The sequence below is a fragment of the Rutilus rutilus genome (genome assembly GCF_951802725.1).
Source record: "Rutilus rutilus genome assembly, chromosome: 14".
NCBI classification, from domain to species: domain Eukaryota; kingdom Metazoa; phylum Chordata; class Actinopteri; order Cypriniformes; family Leuciscidae; genus Rutilus; species Rutilus rutilus.
In genome coordinates this window covers 7,461,018-7,481,038 of record NC_140219.1, presented here as the reverse complement: position 1 = coordinate 7,481,038, position 20,021 = coordinate 7,461,018, and the positions used below count along the sequence as shown (strand labels likewise).

The 20,021-nt window shown below is 37.2% G+C and overlaps 3 protein-coding genes across 4 annotated transcripts in view; 2 read left to right on the top strand and 1 right to left on the bottom strand.

The window, feature by feature from the left end:
• adam19b (ADAM metallopeptidase domain 19b) overlaps positions 1–5,957 on the top strand; it is a 35,548-nt gene extending 29,591 nt beyond the window's left edge. The window contains exons 16-24 of one of the 2 annotated variants that reach the window (XR_014629719.1): positions 150–363; positions 473–550; positions 989–1,097; positions 1,211–1,352; positions 1,440–1,527; positions 2,404–2,616; positions 3,385–3,479; positions 4,164–4,274; positions 4,627–4,764. Coding sequence is in view for 1 of the 2 variants with exons in the window: in XM_084429394.1 (XP_084285520.1) it covers positions 150–363; positions 473–550; positions 989–1,097; positions 1,211–1,352; positions 1,440–1,527; positions 2,404–2,616; positions 3,385–3,479; positions 4,627–4,657 (970 nt within the window). In the remaining variant the exon portion in view is untranslated. Of the gene's footprint in view, positions 1–149; positions 364–472; positions 551–988; positions 1,098–1,210; positions 1,353–1,439; positions 1,528–2,403; positions 2,617–3,384; positions 3,480–4,163; positions 4,275–4,626 lie in introns of both variants that reach the window. The other variant, XM_084429394.1, reaches the window with a different exon arrangement.
• Positions 5,958–7,480: 1,523 nt separating this feature from the next.
• On the top strand, positions 7,481–9,998 carry LOC311304199 (putative monooxygenase p33MONOX). Its single transcript, XM_084431083.1, has 4 exons — positions 7,481–7,700; positions 8,258–8,359; positions 8,483–8,662; positions 9,279–9,998. Exons 3-4 carry the CDS (start codon positions 8,551–8,553, stop codon positions 9,482–9,484), a joined length of 318 nt encoding a protein of 105 aa, XP_084287209.1. The 5' UTR covers positions 7,481–7,700; positions 8,258–8,359; positions 8,483–8,550; the 3' UTR covers positions 9,485–9,998.
• A 760-nt stretch (positions 9,999–10,758) lies between these two features.
• Positions 10,759–20,021, bottom strand: part of col23a1a (collagen type XXIII alpha 1 chain a) — a 126,277-nt gene continuing 117,014 nt past the window's right edge. Inside the window, exons 17-31 of the mRNA XM_084431084.1 lie at positions 18,660–18,737; positions 17,406–17,459; positions 17,194–17,238; positions 16,933–17,013; positions 16,799–16,852; positions 16,636–16,701; positions 16,269–16,295; positions 16,043–16,102; positions 15,735–15,806; positions 15,447–15,473; positions 14,672–14,725; positions 14,434–14,520; positions 14,050–14,118; positions 13,045–13,083; positions 10,759–12,454 (exon numbers count right to left, since the gene is read on the bottom strand). Of these exons, the coding sequence (XP_084287210.1) occupies positions 12,404–12,454; positions 13,045–13,083; positions 14,050–14,118; positions 14,434–14,520; positions 14,672–14,725; positions 15,447–15,473; positions 15,735–15,806; positions 16,043–16,102; positions 16,269–16,295; positions 16,636–16,701; positions 16,799–16,852; positions 16,933–17,013; positions 17,194–17,238; positions 17,406–17,459; positions 18,660–18,737 (864 nt within the window). The 3' untranslated portion in view covers positions 10,759–12,403. The remainder of the gene's footprint in view (positions 12,455–13,044; positions 13,084–14,049; positions 14,119–14,433; positions 14,521–14,671; positions 14,726–15,446; positions 15,474–15,734; positions 15,807–16,042; positions 16,103–16,268; positions 16,296–16,635; positions 16,702–16,798; positions 16,853–16,932; positions 17,014–17,193; positions 17,239–17,405; positions 17,460–18,659; positions 18,738–20,021) is intronic.

Genomic DNA, 20,021 nt, shown 5'->3' with positions numbered 1-20,021 from the left:
CGCCTAGCAAAAAACGTTCTGCTCTAAACTTTCTCAAGCCAACTTAAAGTTTGTCTCGACGAACTTTCGCATCTAGTTTAAATTATTGCAGTAGTGTGTGACATCATCGTTTGAGCCATCCAAAGACTCATAGTTGGTTCTCTGTTTAGGAATGCTAAATGTGGGAAGATTCAGTGCCAAAGCACTGCCAGCAAACCAATAGAATCCAACGCCGTCGCCATAGACACCAACGTCTATATTGGTCAACAGAAGATCCTGTGCAGAGGGACACATGTGTACCAGCAAGGTCAAGATAAGCACAACCAGAATGACACCCTAGACCCGGGCCTGGTTCTGCCAGGGACCAAATGTGGGGAGAATGCGGTAGGTTTTTTACATTTCCAATAGGTTTAAGTCACTTTATATCGTTGAGTGTATAGGAGGACCTCTTCTTACATTCACATTTCACTTCATTTCACTTCTATCTGAATAGATCTGTTTCGAAGGGGAATGCCGCGATGCGTCCTTCCTGCAAGCAGATGAATGCAATGCCAAATGTCATGGCCATGGGGTAAGTTCATATTGCTTATTTCTGCAGAGAGCTGGCTGAGCTTTATGTATGCATGACCATTGCAGAGCTACTTCCTGTTTACATCATTTTGTAATTTCTTTACCTCATATGGTATCATAAATACTTTTGATAACAGTCAATGAAAAAATCCCTTACTATTTTTGGATGTGCTAAACTTACAATGGTGTGATCATTTCCACTAAATGCATTCGCTATTATGTCGACTATATAAGGCATTGTATTATTTTACAATACAGAGTGAATATCTGTATAGTAGGGTTTAAAGAATTAGTTTAAAGACCATGGCTGCATCCAAAAGAAGTATGTCTGAATTTAAAATCAGGTTTTCATTTTTAGATAATCTATTTCTTTAGATTGTTTTTCACTGGAGAAAAAAAAATTAAGCAATGGAACAAATGTTTTTTTTTTTTTCTGCAGCTTTGCAATAATAACCACAACTGTCATTGTAACTCGGGTTGGGGACCACCATTTTGTGAGATGACAGGTTCAGGAGGCAGTCTGGACAGTGGGCCTGTGATCGCGCACAGTACGTCAACAGACACCTAATAAACTGAATATTTCATCTAATGTTATCTGTGATGCGTCCTGTTTTAAATGTGTCCTTTTGATGTTTTTATGTTCTTGTCTTATCTTGTGCAGGCAGCCTTTCCCTTGCACTGGTTCTCCTTATCCTTTTTTTTCTTCTGGTATTGGCCATCCTTGGCGTCTGTTGGTGGCGTTGCAAACAGAAGCTCCTCCCCAACAAAGACTCCGCCCCTCCTGCTACTCAAACATGCATCAAGTAACGGCTATATGCAAACACATACAATGATCTTCATCATTTAGGTTGTTCTTGTGTTAAAAATGTTGTTATTTCTCTTTTTGTCAGTGTTCCAGACACCCCTGAGACTAAAAGTCACACGACAGGTCACGCCAACCCAGTGTTCCAGCCAAAGAAACCTCACGCTGATGAACAGGTGTGAAGTTGTTTTGTTGTCAGTGTGTGTTCGCAGCATGTCCATCCAATAGCACGGTTCTGTGCATCACTGGGTTTAGCTGAATGTTGTCTGAACATCAAAAAACCACATGGAACCTAAACCCATCCAGATTATTGTTAACCAAAAGTAAAAATATTAAAAATAGTTTTCGTTAATTGAAATAAAGCTGAAATAAAATATGAATATTAGATTAACATCTTAAATAAAAATGAAATAAAATTGAAATAAGTTTAAGTTGAATTACTAAAACTCAAACTCAAATAAAAATATAGATAATAATAAAACCAAATCTAATAAAAATGACAAAAGCACATTACCACAAACTGAAATGGAAATGAAAACTGAAAACATAAAATATAAAAGTTTATTCAAAATATTAATATATACTATAACAATGCAAACAATACTATAGCACTGATCCATGTGTGTTTTTAAATCCAGTTAAAATCAGATTTTTAGGAATGCACTTCAGTCTGAACAGTCGAGTTTGATTTCAATTCGTTTTTTTTCTGTAATTTTGGACACAGTGAAAATGAATAACATTTAATATACTTAAATGTGTAAAAATCAATTCCAGGAGTTAAACATTGACCCTTAATAAAAATGTTCATTGACATCGGTGGTGGAATTTCAAAACCAGTCTTTCCACGATGACAGCAACTCTCTTATGTCTCTTCAGGCATTCATTTATTAGCAACTGATGTAGAAATACAGAATATCGACTGCACTGTCTAAACAAACGGCTCAGACTTGATTACTTGCAAAAAGTTCGATCGTGGAAAATAAGTGAAACTGATGATTTTTGCAATTGATTTTGACAGAAGATGTATGAACAACAGTTTTTCATGTCCTCAGGCTAGTCCTACAGGTCCATCGAGATCTAGACATTCTATCATTCGGCCCACTGAGAAACCACCTCCAGTCCCAGCCTACACTCCACACAAGCAGAGTCTACAGCATTCAGAGCCATCCCAGCCATCTCCATCAGTACCCCCCAAAACAAGACCGCTACCACCCAACCGACCCCCTCCACCCCGTCCCATGACCAAACCCTCCCAGACTGCAGAGGTGAGTGTCTTCCTCTCGTGATGTGTCCTCCTTAGCAAATGCAGGTCTAATCCAGGCCTTGACATTATTTCCAGCAGTGGCGTGTAACGCAGTCACTCCTACTGGCTACTTTTATCTGAAATAATAAACAGTAAATGCAATGTCAAAAATAGTGATTTTTCGATACATATCGATTCTAAAATATCTGAAACGCTTCCAATACTCATTTTCCACGACACCAGCTGCGCTTTCTCGCTCTCCCCGCTCTCCGAAAGCGAGTTGACACATGTATGAATATAGTTGATGTTACAGGGCTTGAATCTCTTTTTTGCTGCGTATTGCATTTAAACTGTCAAATACACACAAAATAATGTCAAAATGCTGGTCTTGGCGAGTATTGATGTAAACACAGTCAGATATGTTTTATGTGAACGTAAAAGGTTGAGAAAGTAACAAAGTGACAAAGTAACAAAGTGAGATGTGGGATGTATGATGGATCCATGCGTCAGGTCCTAAAGTGACGGCAGCCTAATATACCTGCTATCAAATTATGAGATTCTATTAAAAATATCTATATGGCAGTTTTCCCCCATGGTATCGATGTCAAAATTGTGGCCAGTGAAAATGCTGAGTGGCTAGTAACTTTAGAAAACCACTAGCCACAATGACTGGTGAGCAAAAATGTGAATGTCAAGTCCTGGTCTAGTCAGTTCAAGATCAGATACGTAACTGTGTACTGTTTACTGACTTTGACTGCACATTATAAAATATTCGCTGTGTTTCATCCAGACGCTGCCTAAGAATGGCCTGCCAGTGGCATCAGCCATGTTGCAGAAAGGGAAATCCAATCTGAAGCCCCCTACTGGCCACTTCCAAAACGTCAGGTAATCATCAGGAGGAAGTTTTATGCTGTGAAAAGAAACACTGTTAAAGGGATAGTTCACTTTGAAATAAATTTTTGATATGTTTTAGCTTACCTCAAGGGCATCCAAAGATGTAGGTGTCTTTGTTTCCGCAGTAGTTTCAATTTTGATATTTTTAGGTCAAACCGTTCTTGTCTGTCAGTCATATAATGCAGGTCTATGGTCACTGTCTCAAAACACAAGCACAGAGTCCAAATTAAAACAATTCCCCACGTCCAAATGAAACAATTCCCCATCATAAGTACACATTGATGGCCTAAGACACGAAACGAGCGGTTTGTGTGAGAAAACGAACAGTATTTATATCGTTGTTATCTCTTGAAAACAGCACACATCCAAATGATCTGACGGCGCGGGCGGGTATAGATATATACATAGATGTCGCCTTGGCTACGGTTTCGTTCCAATGAACTGCAGTAGCGAAGGCGGCATCTATGTATATATCTATACCCGCCCGCGCCGTCAGATCATTTGGACGTGTGCTGTTTTCAAGAGATAACAATGATATAAATACTGTTCGTTTTCTCACACAAACCGCTCGTTTCGTGTCTTAGGCCATCAATGTGTACTTATGATGGGGAATTGTTTCATTTGGACAATGGGGAATTGTTTTAATTTGGACTCTGTGCTTGTGTTTTGAGCCAGTGACCATCGACATGCATTATATGACTGACAGACAAGAACGGTTTGACCAAAAAATATCAAAATTGAAACTACTGCGGAAACAAAGACACCTACATCTTGGATGCCCTTGAGGTAAGCTAAAACATATCAAAAATTAATTTCAAAGTGAACTATCCCTTTAATAATAATAAAAAAAATTTTTGTCATAATTAATAACTCATAGTTTTCAGTCACATGACTGGTGCTCTCAATGGTTAAGCGTGTTCTTTCAAATGGTTTTCTATGTAAAAACGCTTGAGAAACTGCACATTGCGTTTGTATTCTGGGTGCCTGTATATATGCATCAGTAATAAGGTGTATGTTGAATCTGGTCTTTTAATATCATGGTCTTACTAGGAAAAACTAGGTGGGCGTTACTAAAAGGGTGTGATGTCACTTGAAAACTATATATTAGAGAGTAATACTTTATATGATTGTGTTTTAGGTTCCAAAAGGAAGTTTCTGGAAAGAGCTGAGTTGCAGTGAAGCTCATTGGAGCGCTACATCAATCAGTTCTGCACCTTTAAGATGTCCTTAAGAGTGACCAATCAAACTGCCTCACTCAAAGTGATGTCTGCCTTATTGACTTGAACACAGAGTTAAGGATACCTTCTAGCTTCAGTGTTTTTCAGGGGGTGCAGTTCCACTACTCCAGTGCCATATGTTACATTCGCCTATTTATTACAGAGACCTCAGAGAAAAGACATAACAAAAAACTATGAAGTATGGCATTATAATCCAACAAGAGCATGGGACATCTGAAAGAATATCTTGCAACAAGAATATGAAATGTAGATTTTTTGCACGCATTAGTAACATTGTATATTATATACAGTACATAGAGTGAACTGGAAAATGGGAGCAAATGAGTTTCATCTGTCATAGATTTGTCTAGTTGTGAACTAACTTGCACTGCCAGTACAATTTAGTTTAGTACTATGGTTAATCTGTACTCAGGAAACAGCCCTGGAAAGGAAAAAAAAACGATTGTTTTTTATAGCAATAATAGTTCAGAAACTCATATGAACTATATAGCACTGGGCTCTTTTTAGGTTAAATCCTGTGTAGTCATATACACTATTTATAGTATATACTGTATATACAGCAAGTAAAAATAACCTGTCTTAAAGGATGTTTGTGATAATGCTGGACAAGAATGACGTCAAATTAAATATGGTGCTTTGATTTTGAATTCTTAAATGAGAGAGAGAAATAAATCTTTCTACATTTTTAGATAACGCTTGATTATATGTTCTATTTAATAAGGGCATTAACCCAGGGAATGTATTTAGGTTTAAATAACCTATAAACATGTAAATGTGTATCTTAATTATTTTTTATTTTTTTTCTCCTTTGGTCAGTCATTTGGGAAGAAAATCTCTGGACAATTAATTATAATTTCTCCAAACATGCTTAATGTTTTGGAAAACTATGACCAATGTACTGGATTTCTGTCAGATTTTTCATGTTAAACTGTTATTTATTCATAGTGTTAAGATATCAAATGTAATGCCTTAATAATTGTTTTTTTTTTCACATGAATTTTATTACATTGATAATAATGCAATTATTGAAATGATTATGTATTGTGGTGGATGTAAAGATAGTTTGATATTGCAGATTGCATAGGAAGTCAGAAAAAAGTCAATGTGATTTTTATTTGCCTTAATTTCAGTTTATTTCATAAAAATAAAAAAGTTGCCCTTTATGCAAAATATGCTGTAATGCAGTGCCTTCCATGTGATGTCAGAAATAAATTTCCATCAGTTAATCTTCTTATTATTTTTGTTATTATTACTTATTCTTTTTATAATTTAAAATGAGAAACTTTGTGGAATATTTAGCTATTTTTGTGTCTTGATGCCGATTTGCATGTTCAACTGGACTACTGTATACTGCTCATATTCCTCCTGTAATGTAGACTTTGATTAAGGAAAAGACATCTCTCTCTCTCACACACACACACACACACACACACACACACACACACACACACACACACACACACACAGGTTTGGCTATACCTGTGACATGAGGGCCAAATGTCCTCACTTTTATAGTGAAATAATATGACAACCACCAACTAGTGAGGACATTTTACTGGTCCTCAAAAGGTAAAATGCATATAGATTGGCCTATACATGTTTTTATTTCAATCCAGTGTTTTGCACATATTTCTGTGATGGGTGTAGGTTAGAGGTAGGGGCTGGGTTAGGCCATAGAAAATATTAACCTGATATAAAAACAATGAAAGTCTATGCAATGTCCTCACTAATATAAAGAAACAAACTTGTACACACACACACACACACACACACACACACACACACACACACACACACACACACACACACACACACACACACACACATTGTGTTTTTGTGTTTTATGGGGACGTTCACATTCCATAGATTTGTTTTACTGTGCAAACTGTATATTATATCCCATAACCCTAAACCTATACCAATCACAGGAAAACATATTTTTTACATAAAAATGAAATGCATTTTTACATAAAAAAAAAACAAAAAACATAGACCTAACTTAGAATAATTTATAAGCTATTTTCCTCATGGAGACCAAAAATGTCACCACAAAGACAAGGATTTTGGTTATTGCCAACTTTGTGGGGACATTTTGCCCATAATACATAGGGTATACCTGAACCACAAACAAACTTGTTGTTCACCTTGTAGACTCTCCACAGGTGTAATGGTTTAAAAAAAAAAAATCAAACCTCATTTAGTATGATTTATAAGCTGTTTTCTTTTTAGGGCCCGGTTAAACATTCCTACAATGTCAGAAATGTCAGGTTTTACTTTGTAGGGCCATTTGTAACACACATGTTAGATTTGTTTGATATGAGTTTGGTGCATCACAACCATAGACAGTACAACAGGACGTTTCCACCGCGGAATAAAAAACGCAGAAGGTAATTGTGACCTTTTATCTCACAATTCTGCCTCAGAACTAAAGTCAGAATTGTGAGATATATTCAGAAAATAGGTCAGAAATGCGAATGTATATATATATATATTTACACACACACACACACACACACACACACACACACACACACACACACACACACACACACACACACACACACACACACACACATATATATATATGTAGCAACAGTTTTATGATATGATTTATTTTTTTCTGAGGCTTCAACACACCCCAGTTTATAAGTATATGAATATATAACAAACAGTTGTTGCGGTTTCATTGGGCTGTGCTGGAGGTGTGTCTGAAGTGAACGCCCTCATCATACGCCTGCAGGGGACTTTTATTCTGAAACATTAAACTTCCTGTCCTTCATTTTGGCTGTACGCGTTGTTCTTGTTCTCTGTTGGACATCCCTGCGCTATCTTGAAAAATCCTATTTAACGACGTTTTTTTCGGTGTTATCTCGACTTCATCAGCATATCAAGAACAAATATTTAATTTAATAACCATGGACCAAATGGAAGACCCCGCTGGATCAGATAATAAACGAGCTATAGAGCGGAAAAGGTGGGTACTTCTATGTTGTAAACAACGGCCTGTTTACCAGCGCTCGGAAGCTTCTAGTGTTTGGATTACAGCAATTTAAACACTACAGAAGCGAGATTAAATTCAGTATGTCACATATAAATGGCAAGAGAGCTGGATTAACGTCTAGTATATGGTATTTATTATGTTACTATCAGCTGTTTAATGCTACACTGGAGCTATTGTGAACAGTTAACGTCAGATGATATCATTAGACTGGTGTACAGCACATCATTTGAGGTCTTCAATATTTATGTTTAATGTTACTGTTGTGTATTTTTTTAAGCTCTGTGGGTGGTGATGGTTTACAGTCTGTTAAAAGTTTCTGTTCAGTTCAGATTTTTTTTTTTGTTGAGATAAACTTTTATTATGTTTTGAAGTAACGTTAGTGCTAGATGATTAGACATGCGTCAGGTTGTTTTGCAATGCTGCTGTTATTTATAGACTATGATACACATTTCCAATGGGAGTGAACTGCATTTTTGTGACGAAGTTACCACTGGTTACATATTAAACTGTTATTTTCTTTATTTTTATAGGAGTTGAAGATGCTAAGTGAGGACTTCAGAGAGGACAAGCTTTCAACATCAGCACCGTCCATCACTTTTTCCCTCCACCCATACCCTAAACATCACGCACAGGTGGAAACAGTTTCACTGACATGTTTTGTAGTTTATAGACTGTTTAAATAAATAATTGGATTTGTACAGTACTGTCGAATAAACTACCATGTACTGATTTATATATTTTTTTTCTCCCGACAGGCGCTGGTTTAGCCAGAGTCCTCTCCCCAATACTGTCTGACTCCAGCAGTCTGATCACAAGTATTTCGATGGGTGGTAATGAAGGAGGAGGACGGGGAGGAGAGCGATGGAGCCTCTTCGGGGTGCGGCCCATCGTGCAGAAATCCCCCACTGACCCAGGATCAGAAACCAACACTCCTGGCAAGAACCTTTTATAAAATATTGAGCATGGATTTTGGTACCAAATTTTTAGGAATTCACAATAGGACAAGAAGTGTGTGACTGTTAAGTGCCCCTATCATGCTTTTTTGTATATTACCTTTCATTCAGTGTGTAATATAGCTGTTTGTAATGTTAAAGCTCTGCAAAGTTTCAAAGTTATTGTCTCCTAAAAGAAAGAGCCGATTCTGAACTGCCTGAAACGACTCGTCAGGAATTCCAATCTTACTTCTTGCTCGAACCTACATGGGTTTGAAACAAATTTGCATAATGCCAGTTTACGGTCTTCATTGGCTGCCTGCGAACCACGTCTACGTGTGTTTTGTTTCCAAGACGTGCTGTAAGCGGCAGACCAATCACAACAGACTGGGTCAGCTGACCAATCAGAGCAGAGGAAGAGACTGAATCCTTTATCGAACCTTTTCAGACACTGTGAGAAAAGAGCTGATGCTGTAGTGTGTATTATGAGAAAATTAGTGGTTTTTGAAATTGGATGCATGTAAACCTATCGTAGGAGATCTCTCGAACAAAATTAGGAACCTTTAATATAGCATAATATGGGCACTTTAATGTAAATGTTTTGTTTCTGTGACTATAGGGGGATTCACACTGCAGTCGTACTTTGGGGTTCAGAAGTCCAATACAATGGATGCCATAAAGACCCAGATAAACCTCACTGTTGAAGATCCTGCCAATTTCAATTCTCCCAAGATCGAGATGATGAGCGGCGAGGACGGAAAGAAAACATCCTGTCACAGACTGAGACACCGAGACATGAACATTCTCACTCCCTCCGGCTTCTGAACTCCACGAGTCTTCAACTCTCTTAAGCTTCCTCGCCTTTTATATACACGTTACAGCACAAATTGACAGATCTGTCACTTGCCATTTTATGGCCTCTTGTGAATAACCATAACCACTCACAAACATATCCGTTTCCCTATATCACTTTAATAGAATTTCCCTTTAAATTAGATAAGAGACAGAATTTCTTACATTAGTGCCAAGTATCACGGATAGTTGCTTTTTATTTGCATCCCGCCAAAATTGAAAAAATAAATTTAGATAGATTTTTCATTTTTTTTATTAGTGTATCCTATGACAGATTGCTTTTGATTATGGTTTAAATTTACCACTCTGGAATTGCAGTGAAAATATGCATAATTACAAAAATGCTTCTGTGTTTTTAGGAATGAGATGCATTCATGAGTATATCTGTTGATAGTAAATCTGAATTTTGTGGACCGTTTTGAAAAGCTCATGTGTATGATAAACCTGTTTCAACATCATCTTCCATTAGATTGATGGATTTCATCAGTGACAGTTCTAAAGACATCAGATGTTGTAGTTCTAAAGCACATCGACAGCATAACATACTGTTGCATGCATCTGTTCATTGCCACTGCATAACATGCAAAAGTCAGGTTTGACAAAACAGTCAGGTATCCATCTTTCTACATAGTTGAAACATGTTTAAGCGCCATTTTTGTGACTTAATCGGATTACTAATTTATTTTATGAATCAATGACGAGATTTTGCTGTGATATTTTGTTATGTGTGGTGCCCCGTGTGCAATAAGCTACAGCATTGTTTATATCAGCATGCTGAAAGCACCTCATTCCTATCACTGGGTTTCGCATTGCACACAAGCCGTTTTTTCTTTCCGTATTGCACACTACAGCCGAGTACTGTTTTGAAGGTTTGCTGTATATGCTGAAGCTGGAATCATTTCACTGTTGCTGTTTTGTATATTTGTTGTGGAATTGCTTTGGTTTTACAATATTCCACTCTGTGCTCAACTTTACTTGTTGTAGTTTTATTTCCATAGTGCTGGAATCTTCAATTTTGTAAGACCGAAGTGGCTTTTGCATCTCAGGCCAAACTGTCTAACGCCATTCACGTGTTGTGCATCACATATTACCTGTTCATAATGCTCAGTATGAGTATTTGATTCCTATAATAAAACATCGCTGTCAAGCACAATGAACAATTTTGATTGTGATATTTGATTTATTTTCCACTGAAAGAAACGCATGATTTCATGTGATGCCACTAAAATAAGCAAAGCTTCTGCAATTCTTAATTACCTTGGCATTTAAAGTCAACATGAATTTGCACCCTTATGTGACATATTTCCAAGTGAAAAGGAATATTCATGCAATCATGAAAAAAGTAGGATGTCATTTCATACACCAGGAATTGATTGGACCGTGAAAAGAAACATTCAGAGCAGATTGTGGAGAACTGTTGAGACGCCACCAGCACCCGGCTTTTTGACCAAGACCAAGGTCAGAGGACAGGCAAGTTGAGATTACTAGTAACAAACTTTAATTTCTATTTTATAAAACATCTTCAAAAGCAAATAAATGCATGTAATGGCTGTCAGGCAGCTGGTAAGGTTGTTTCCCTTACCCCACAACATCAACTATTAAATACAAATACTATTTCAGCAGCAAAATCTTCCAATACCTTCAAAATGAAACATTCTTTGCGTAAAAAACAACAAAAACGTAATAAAATCCTCTCAAAATGTCCTCCCATTTTGTTTTGTTTCTAAAATGTCGCTATAATACTATTGGTCAAACAAGTTTATTTATTTTTACAGTTATGTAAATCACAATATAGTTACTCAGAACATTTAGTCAGCCGATTGACACCAAAGACAGGCTTCTAAAAATTCAAATCCGTCATCTGTAACATATGAGTTAATGCATACAAGATCCTTTATATGAACTGACCACTGATTATTTGATTATTATCAATAAATATTCGAGAAAGCTTATGTAGAACGGCTGTAAAATCCCGAAAGAGGATACACCATAATGGAAATGTATGCTGAACATGCTTAAAAACGTCTTTAAAAACATCTCGTCTGGATGTCTTTGTGTTAAATCTCGGAAAACCAAAGAAACAAAATGAGATTGATAAAATGGAATCTCTAATGGTTTTCTTTGCTTCATGATATGAAAGATAATAAGGCAATACTTTGTCAATTTTATAAACAGCCTAAAACTTGAGTCCTCAAGATGGTTGCCATCTTCGAAAAGCATATCGATATATACCATAAATTACTATGAACAATAATATGGAATATGTATCAAAGATCATGACGTTAAAAACAACGGCAGGTAGTTGCAGTTAAAATACAAAGCATTACAACAAAACAGATGCAGTAGTATTAAAGAAATAAAATAAAATAAAAACAGGTACAATATAACACACTATTCTCGCTCACTATGATGCTGTGTTGATTTAAAACAGATGAAGTATTTATTTTAATGAAAATTATTTTTGCATTAATATTTAATTGCTCACCATCCAAAAGTTAGTCTTTGGGCGTCAATTCCTGATGCTTTGTACTACAAAAAAAAAAACCAAGCATAAAACAGTAACACATAAGAATGAAATCATTATAAATTACTGCTCATTAAAATTGTCAAAATAATGATCTGTTCTGTATCACCTCCATGCCAAAGCCTCTTATGTCAGGCTGCTGTTACTGTCCTATGGAGCAACTGCATCCATGAGGCCAATCCCTGATCTCTAATCATCTCCAAGAGCTCAATTATGATCCTCCATGAAAAATATTGACCATAGCGAGGGCTGCTTGCACCCTCGTTCGACCTGCACATTGAGGACAGTCAATATTAACCAATATTATTGAGATACCGTCACTTGAGGGACCGTAAAGTCATTGAAACTGCTCGGGTTCTTGAAGAACTTCAAGGCTGGGAGAGACGTTTCCTCTTGAGTTTCTGAAGCATTCCCTGCTCCTTTAAAAACAAAACGGGATGTGATGCAAAATTCTTGTATCGGCACCAGTCGAGCGGGTCAGTCCGGCGTGCCCATGCAACATTCACCCGAGCTCATTACAGGCAGCTGATGGTGAAAAATGCTGTCATCTTATGCTCCAGGAATATATATATATAACACAAACAATGCAAAAACAGCATCCACTATTTGGTCAAAAAAAAAAAAAAAAAAAAGTTTGTGAAAAAATAACACTGATGAGTGTTCATCGAAGTCTCTTGTCTTTATAAAATGTAGAAATATTTAAAAAGTGAAAAAGCTGTATGAAATTCCAATATATATCACATCAATATGTACAGACGACATGCCTCAGGTTACACATCACTGCAAAAGAACAACAAACAAACGATATTAGTCATGAACAAAACCAAAATAATCCAAAATAAGAATCTGCAAATGCAACATAAACCAGCTATGTGGCATTTATGTGGCATGTGTACTGAAGCACACTGCAGTCAGGTCATTTTAAATAGGCAGTTGTTAATGTTAAAGTCACACGGTTATGGTATATTCAAGTGTCATAATGCATTATGTTTTTTAACTTTTTACTGACCTTGTGCCAGCAACCTGGTATTGGAAGTCCATCAGGACCCTTAAAAAAGAAAAGAAAAAGAGTGTAAGAGCAGATTATTGATTTTCAATTGCAATTTTATTGAACAAATGAATGTGTTAAAATGGTAATAATAATGGTATCAAAAAAATACAAAAATATTATACACATATATATATATATATATTGCCATTTAAATTGTATTATTGCCTGCAAACATACACTGCACTGCATCTAATCGTATTTGATCAAAAAATACATGCATACATTTTTATTCTATTTTGTAATAATGAATAGAAGACATCAACCTAAAACCCCAAACTCAGCAAAGGATCACAACAAAAAAAAAAAACTAGATTTTTACATACATGCTTGCCAAACTCATCACAATTGCTAAAGTGTTATGAAGCAAGTAACACTAATTAAATAATATCAGATCATTACATAATGCTTGATAAGTTACAATGTTTCTTGTAAATCTTAGTTATTATTTTTTTATGCATCAGCTTTGGATTTTATTACCCTTAAATACAAAGTTTGGGGTTGGGAAAATTTAAATGTTTTTGAAAGAAGGCTGCATTTATTTGATTAAAAAAACGCATCATTGCTCCAGTCTTCAGTGTCACATGATCCTTCAGAAATCATTCTAATATGCTGATTTGCTGCTCAATAAATATTATTATCAATGTTGAAAAGAGTTGTGCTGCTTAATATTTTTCTGGAAACTGTGATAATTATTTTTTCAGGATTCTTTGATGAATATAAATCTTTTGTAGCATTATAAATCACTTCACTGTCACTTTTGATCAATTTAATGCAGCCTTGTAGAATAAAAGTATCAATTTCTTTCTTTCTTTCAAAAAAAAAAAAACTTTCTGACCCCAAACTTTTGAACTGTTTATGTAGGTGACAGATAGTTTAAAAGGAGTAGTTAAAAAGGAAAAGGAAGTGTCAGAAACAGGGCAGAGAGAGAGAGAGAGAGAGAGAGAGCAGGCAGATATACTGTACCAGTGGGCAGGGGGCCTCAGGGGCCGGCTGCCCCATTTCCACCGCCTCTTTTTTACATCCATCACCTCCCTGTCAGCGAGAGCATACATACAGAATATAGACTCCCATAATGACTAAAAACAAACAACACACACACTCACTCTGGAGAGCCCAATCAAAGAGAAACTGAAACGGAACAGCAGTCTATAGAAACATACAGAAGGAAGGCGAGAAAATGTGGAAAAAGGAAAAAAGATGTCTGTGATATGTCTGTGCGCCCAGATGGGCACAACATCGTCCTTCCTGACAGAATTACCCGGCATGTTTTTTCACCTGATTTTCAGCAGTATGAATCTGTAACACATCAACACATATAAACATTTCAAAAGTAGCTACAGCACGCACCACGGGACAGGGCTGGTCCAGACCCGGCGGTCCCTGTTCGCCTTTCTTTCCCTTGAGCCCTCTCTTTCCAACAGGGCCGCGATCTCCCTGTGAACAGGACCAACCATCGGAATGAATTCAACAAGATCACTTGAAGTTAAGGACTATGTACAGTCAGTACGGTAAATAAATAAAGCACTGTTTTATTGAACATCTGTGACAGTTTCATTGATTCTCTGAGGTAAATATGATACAGCACCTGCTCTCCTCTCTCCCCACGCTCACCCCTGTCTCCTTTAAGGCCAGGAAAACCCTGCGATACAAGCATATCAAAACTTACATCAAGAGATTCACCAGCCTTAAGATCGATAGATAGATGGATAGATAGATAGACAGGCAGATGGATGGATGGACGGATGGACGGATGGACGGATGGATGGATGGGCAGATTGATAGATGATGGATGGATGGATGGATGGATAGGCAGATGAATAGATGGATGGATGGATGGATAGACAGATGGACGGATGGATGGATGGATGGATGGGCAGATGGATGGATGGATGGGCAGATTGATAGATGATAGATGGATAGATGGATAGGAAGATGGATGGATGGATAGATAGGCAGATGGATGGATGGATGGATAGATAGATAAGAGGATGGATGGATGGATGGATGGATGGATGGATGGATGGATGGATGGGCAGATTGATAGATGATGGATGGATGGATGGATGGATAGATAGATAAGAGGATGGATGGATGGATGGATGGATGGATGGATGGATAGACAGATGGATGGACGGATGGATGGGCAGATGGATGGATGGATGGGCAGATGGATAGATGATAGATGGATGGATGGATAGATAGATAAGAGGATGGATGGATGGATGGATGGATGGATGGATGGATGGATGGATGGATGGATGGATGGATGGATGGATGGATGGATGGATGGATGGATGGATAGATAGATAGATAGATAGATAGATAGATAGATAGATAGATAGATAGATAGAGCTGCTTACATCTAATCCAGGTTCCCCTGGTTTTCCCTGTGAAAGAAAAATATATATAATTTAAGCTACATTTAATACCAATACAAGTACCTGTCATATTACTTCACAATTAGGTTTAGGCATTACATTTCACATTCATCAAATCAAATAAACATTTATTTATGAATCAGTTTAAAAACCACAAAGTGCAATACAAATAAATAAATAAAATATTAAATTAGAGAAGGAGCTGAAAGGAATAAAATCAAATACAATTTGTTCAAACCTAATGGCCATTACAAATAGTGATTAGTTTACCTTTTCACCCTTTGTGCCGGGTAGACCAACTAATCCTGTTGCTCCCGGGGGCCCTTGGGGACCCTGAAGGCCCTATAAAACATAACAAGTATAAACCATCGGATATGTTATGGTTATAGCTTACAGATATAATAAACATGGATAACTTCATAAGAGAGTACATAAAAGTCGGGCTTCTGGATGTGCGCATACTACTACCATGGATAACTTCATACACATAACATCCACAGGCCAATCATACATCTATGTGAATATGGCTTTTGCTTTTAAATTCAGAACTAGTGCATTATGGGATTAGATGATCTCACTTGTATTCCTGAAGCACCGTTTTCTCCCTTCTCTCCTTTAATACTCTCCCCTGGATCACCCTGCGAGAGATTCAATACAGTGTTTAAGGCTTCACTGGACATATCCAGATATTTGTTAAGGAGTTCAAAGTAGTTAAGTTTCATGTCAAAGTAAAAAGTTGGATAAATCACTCAATTTAGGAATCCAAAAATGAATAGATTTTGTTTTAAGAAAATAAACACCTACTTTGGTGCCTGGCATGCCACGGTGACCCTAAAACACATAATAACGGTCACAAACTTTGAATCATGTTATTATATCACTCTTAAAACCATGATCTTGCAGATGGCATTTAAACTCCATCAAAGCAAAAAAAAAAAAAAAAAAAAGAGAGAAAACATATTGTTAGGCTAAGTACAGTTTGGTTACATATGTTAATGTGATACAGATCAAAATCAAAGAATAAATAGCATGAGACATGATACATCAAAATGACTCATTCATTCCATTTTATGGCAGTCACTTGTAAAATTGTCAACAGTCATCATATTTGTTCTCAGATGTCATCAAATGAACAAAGTAAAATATCATATAAGTCTAAAATGTGTCTCACCATGTATCCAGGCTGTCCTGGTGGACCTGGAGGCCCTGGTGGTCCTGGCTGTGAAATCATCTGAACCTGTAGATAGTCATAAAACCACAGCTGAAGATGACTGTACTCCTGACACTAGAATATTAATGAACGAGTCAATAAATGCGGGTGCAGTTGTACTAACCAGATTGTCTTCTAGTATAGAGTCTCCTTTCTCTCCTTTCTGTCCATCCACTCCCTTTAACACATTTAATTACTATCAATAAAATGATTTTTTTTAAAAAGAGAATATTTAGAAGGAGAAAAATGTATACATACAGAGGGACCAGACAAGCCCATTTCTCCTTTCTCCCCCCTCTCTCCAAGTTCACCAGGCTCTCCAGTGTCTCCCTTATCACCCTGATGATCAAATTAATCCAAATATTGATGTGTAATTAATTTGCATGAACCTCAGAGATCTAAATTAGTCATTAACATTTAATGAACTCAATTGTTCTTGTCCTTGTAAAACTATGGTTATAAAAATGATGGTTATTTTAAGAAGTGATATTCTTCTAAATGGGTTGAACGAATGATCACCTTTTCGCCATCAACCCCAGCAGGCCCAGGCAAGCCGAGTTCACCCTGTTTGGATGAATGAAACATACTCAGAGAATAACAGAATTGATATTTCTCATTATGTTATTAATTAGTGAATAGCTTACATTGTCTCTGACAATCACACGTTCCAACCGAGCCACTCGTTAAGAGTTAACACTGTGGAAATTGATCAAATTGTGAAAGATATTCACCTTTGGACCTTCTTTTCCTGGTTGTCCCGGGGGTCCAGGAGGGCCAGGTGGTCCCTATTTGGGAAGCAAACGGAACAGAAAGAATTAAAGCTTATAAAATGGTCTTTTTGAAAACCCCACTTATGCATTTTGAGAACCACAAACCTCTGATAGACCTCATTTTACGACTGCTATAAAACAGGGAAATGTTGTTCCAATATAACTCTTAATGTGTAATCAACCATGTGGGATGTGAAACTTTTGGAGTATGAAAACAACATCCCTTAACAATGTTGGTGGCATTCTTTGATGGAAATATTGCTATTCTTTAGTCTGATACAAACCATAATTATTGGCTGATCTTTTTAATTTCCTTGACACCATATTTCAATGTATCAGTACAATGAGCTGGCAAGGTTTGTGGTTCGATAAACATTTCAGACTGATTACACTGTTGATAGAGATGACCACAAAGCCTTGCAAATGTCAAAAGTAACAAATTTCCTAATTTTTCCTCTCATTTCCCAATTGCTGTGTGACAAAACACAGACTTTCAAAGAAGGGCATCATCCAGAACATTTAAACAGACATTATAATTAATGTAACCACAAGAACCATTCATTAAACAGCCCATATACACATTCTCAGAACAAGAATATGCACAACAACATTTGCTACTAATTGCATCTAATTTCACAAATCTGTCTTTGGTATGTTTCATGAAGCATAGCATAGTAAAGTAAAATTATTTGAACAATTATTTTAAATTTAATTTTGTCAGTCATATTTACTTCACTGTCTTACAACATAATGTTCCATGCACGCTACAGACTTTGATAATAATAATAGTATTTAATACAAAAGTGTTTAATTTGGCAACTGCACAAAAAAAAAAAAAAAAAAATCATATTCACACGCAAATACAGTGAGTATTTGTTAAGGATAAGGATCAGGCTGCATATTTATCCAAAAAAAAAGCAGAAATGGCAACCCATGCTATATTACAGTTACCGAGACACTGATGGTTTTGATGGCCTGCCAGAAAAAAAAAATCAACTAATGTCAGACCTCAGATTTCAGAACACATAATGACATTTGGTATTAATACAACCATGAATTTATGGTCATCTGTGGTTTACATAGTTGCATTACAGGAAGTCTAACCAGTAACATCAAATTGACATTAATCCAGATGGCCATTACTGGCAAAAAAAAATAACAGATTTTTGAGAAGTTTTTTTTTTAGCAATTACCATTAATAAAATCACAACTCACCTGAAAGGCATCTAAGAGTTTGCCATTAAAGTCAATGATGTCACCAGATGCTGATGTGCCTTTCTCACCGGTGAGGCCCTGTCGGGATGAAAAAAACACGTTACACAACTGACCACACAAATCTGCAAGTATTCTCAGATGTGGAGAGGTGTTTCTCTGGTTTTGTTTTGTAATTCTTCTAATGTATTAAAAATGACAACGTCCTCATTGTACAACATCACCACTGGTATTCATGAACAACAGCAGAACTGATTTCTTTCTGACATTATGTTTTAATGTTATTTAAAGGACATTACGATAAATACTTTGACTTGATTTATGTTTCATGTGTCAGAACTTCCATTAAGGGAACACAAGTGAGACATGTATTTATGCTCCCTGGTTTGCACGGTGCATTGTGGGACTTTTTAAGGAACGAACGTTTCAGCGCACTGGAAATTGTTTGCGATTGAGACAGCCCTTAAAGTGGCAGACTCCCTGATCAGTAGTAGTAGTAGCCTAGACACACCCATGGTCAAGAAGACGATCTGCTGAAGTTCAAACTGAGCATCAGAATGGGGAAGAATGTAATTTAAGTGACTTTGAAAGTGGCATTGTTGTTGATGCCAAATGGGCTGGTATGAGTATTTCAGAAACTGCTGATCCATTGGGATTTTCACACACAACCATCTCTAGGGTTTACAGAGAATGGTCTGAAAAAGAGAAAAAATCCAGAAAGCTGCAGTTCTGTGGGTGAAAATGCCTTGTTGGTGCCAGAGATCAGAGGAGAATGGCCAGACTGGTTCGAGCTGATACAATGGCAACAGTAACACAAACAACCACTCATTACAACCGAGGTCTGCAGAAGAGCATCTCTGAACGCTAAACATGTCAAACCTTGAAGCAGATGAACAACAGCAGCAGAAGAACACACACCGGTGCCACTGTCAGCTGAGAACAGGAAACTAAAAGGCTACAATTCGCACGGCCTAACCAAAATTTAAATATAGAAGATTGGAAAAATGTTGCCTGGTCTGATGAGTCTCCCACAGCACGCCTCCCAGGGAATGGTCCTCGAGAGAATTGTCACTTTTGCGTCAATCGCAACATCGCTTTTTTCAGCAGCGCCAGAGAAAAAGACTGAGCCAACCATCGCCCTGAGCCCGAGCGCCACAGTGAGTCTGACCAGGTGTGTGAGCCAGCAACATCATGCGCTGTGGGAGTACTTGTGGAGTTTGAGGGAATGGGGGAAGACCCCACCCACACTCCCACCACTGAGGAGTGAGGGACCTTCAGCTACACTTCGTCCCTCAACCCCTTCGGCTATGTCTGGCAATGTTGGGCTCCGCCTTCCCTCTGGCTCCACCTAGGTCCTCAGACCCA